General features: G+C 60.8%; 1 protein-coding gene across 1 annotated transcript in view; it reads left to right on the forward strand.

Moving 5' to 3' along the window:
- The first annotated feature begins 238 nt into the window (after positions 1-238).
- LOC104076900 (regulator of G-protein signaling 3-like) overlaps positions 239-306 on the forward strand; it is a 4,385-nt gene continuing 4,317 nt past the window's right edge. Inside the window, exon 1 of the mRNA XM_009577925.1 lies at positions 239-298. Coding sequence (XP_009576220.1) covers positions 239-298 — 60 coding nt within the window. The remainder of the gene's footprint in view (positions 299-306) is intronic.

The raw sequence follows: 306 nt of genomic DNA on the forward strand, positions 1-306 counted from the left end.
GGGGAACCCGGTGCTCCAGGGATCAGGACCAGGACTGGGTCCCATGGGAGTGATGGGCAACCTGCCACCACCTGGGGACGATGCCGTCCCACCCCACTGGAGCACCATTAGGGCTGTACAAATTGGTGCCGGCCTTGTGGTTGGGGTGTTAGGAGCAGAGAGGCTCCCCAGCAAGGTGGCCAGTGAGAGATTTGGGGTGCTTCTGCCTTCATCCTTCTTTATCTTCTCTTCTGGGCAGATGCTGGAGACGGATGCTGAGAAGCCAGGGCAGATGCACTCGGAGGATGGGAAGGCGGCAGCGGGTGA

Source organism: Fulmarus glacialis, unplaced genomic scaffold, assembly GCF_000690835.1.
Source record: "Fulmarus glacialis isolate BGI_N327 unplaced genomic scaffold, ASM69083v1 scaffold20125, whole genome shotgun sequence".
NCBI classification, from domain to species: domain Eukaryota; kingdom Metazoa; phylum Chordata; class Aves; order Procellariiformes; family Procellariidae; genus Fulmarus; species Fulmarus glacialis.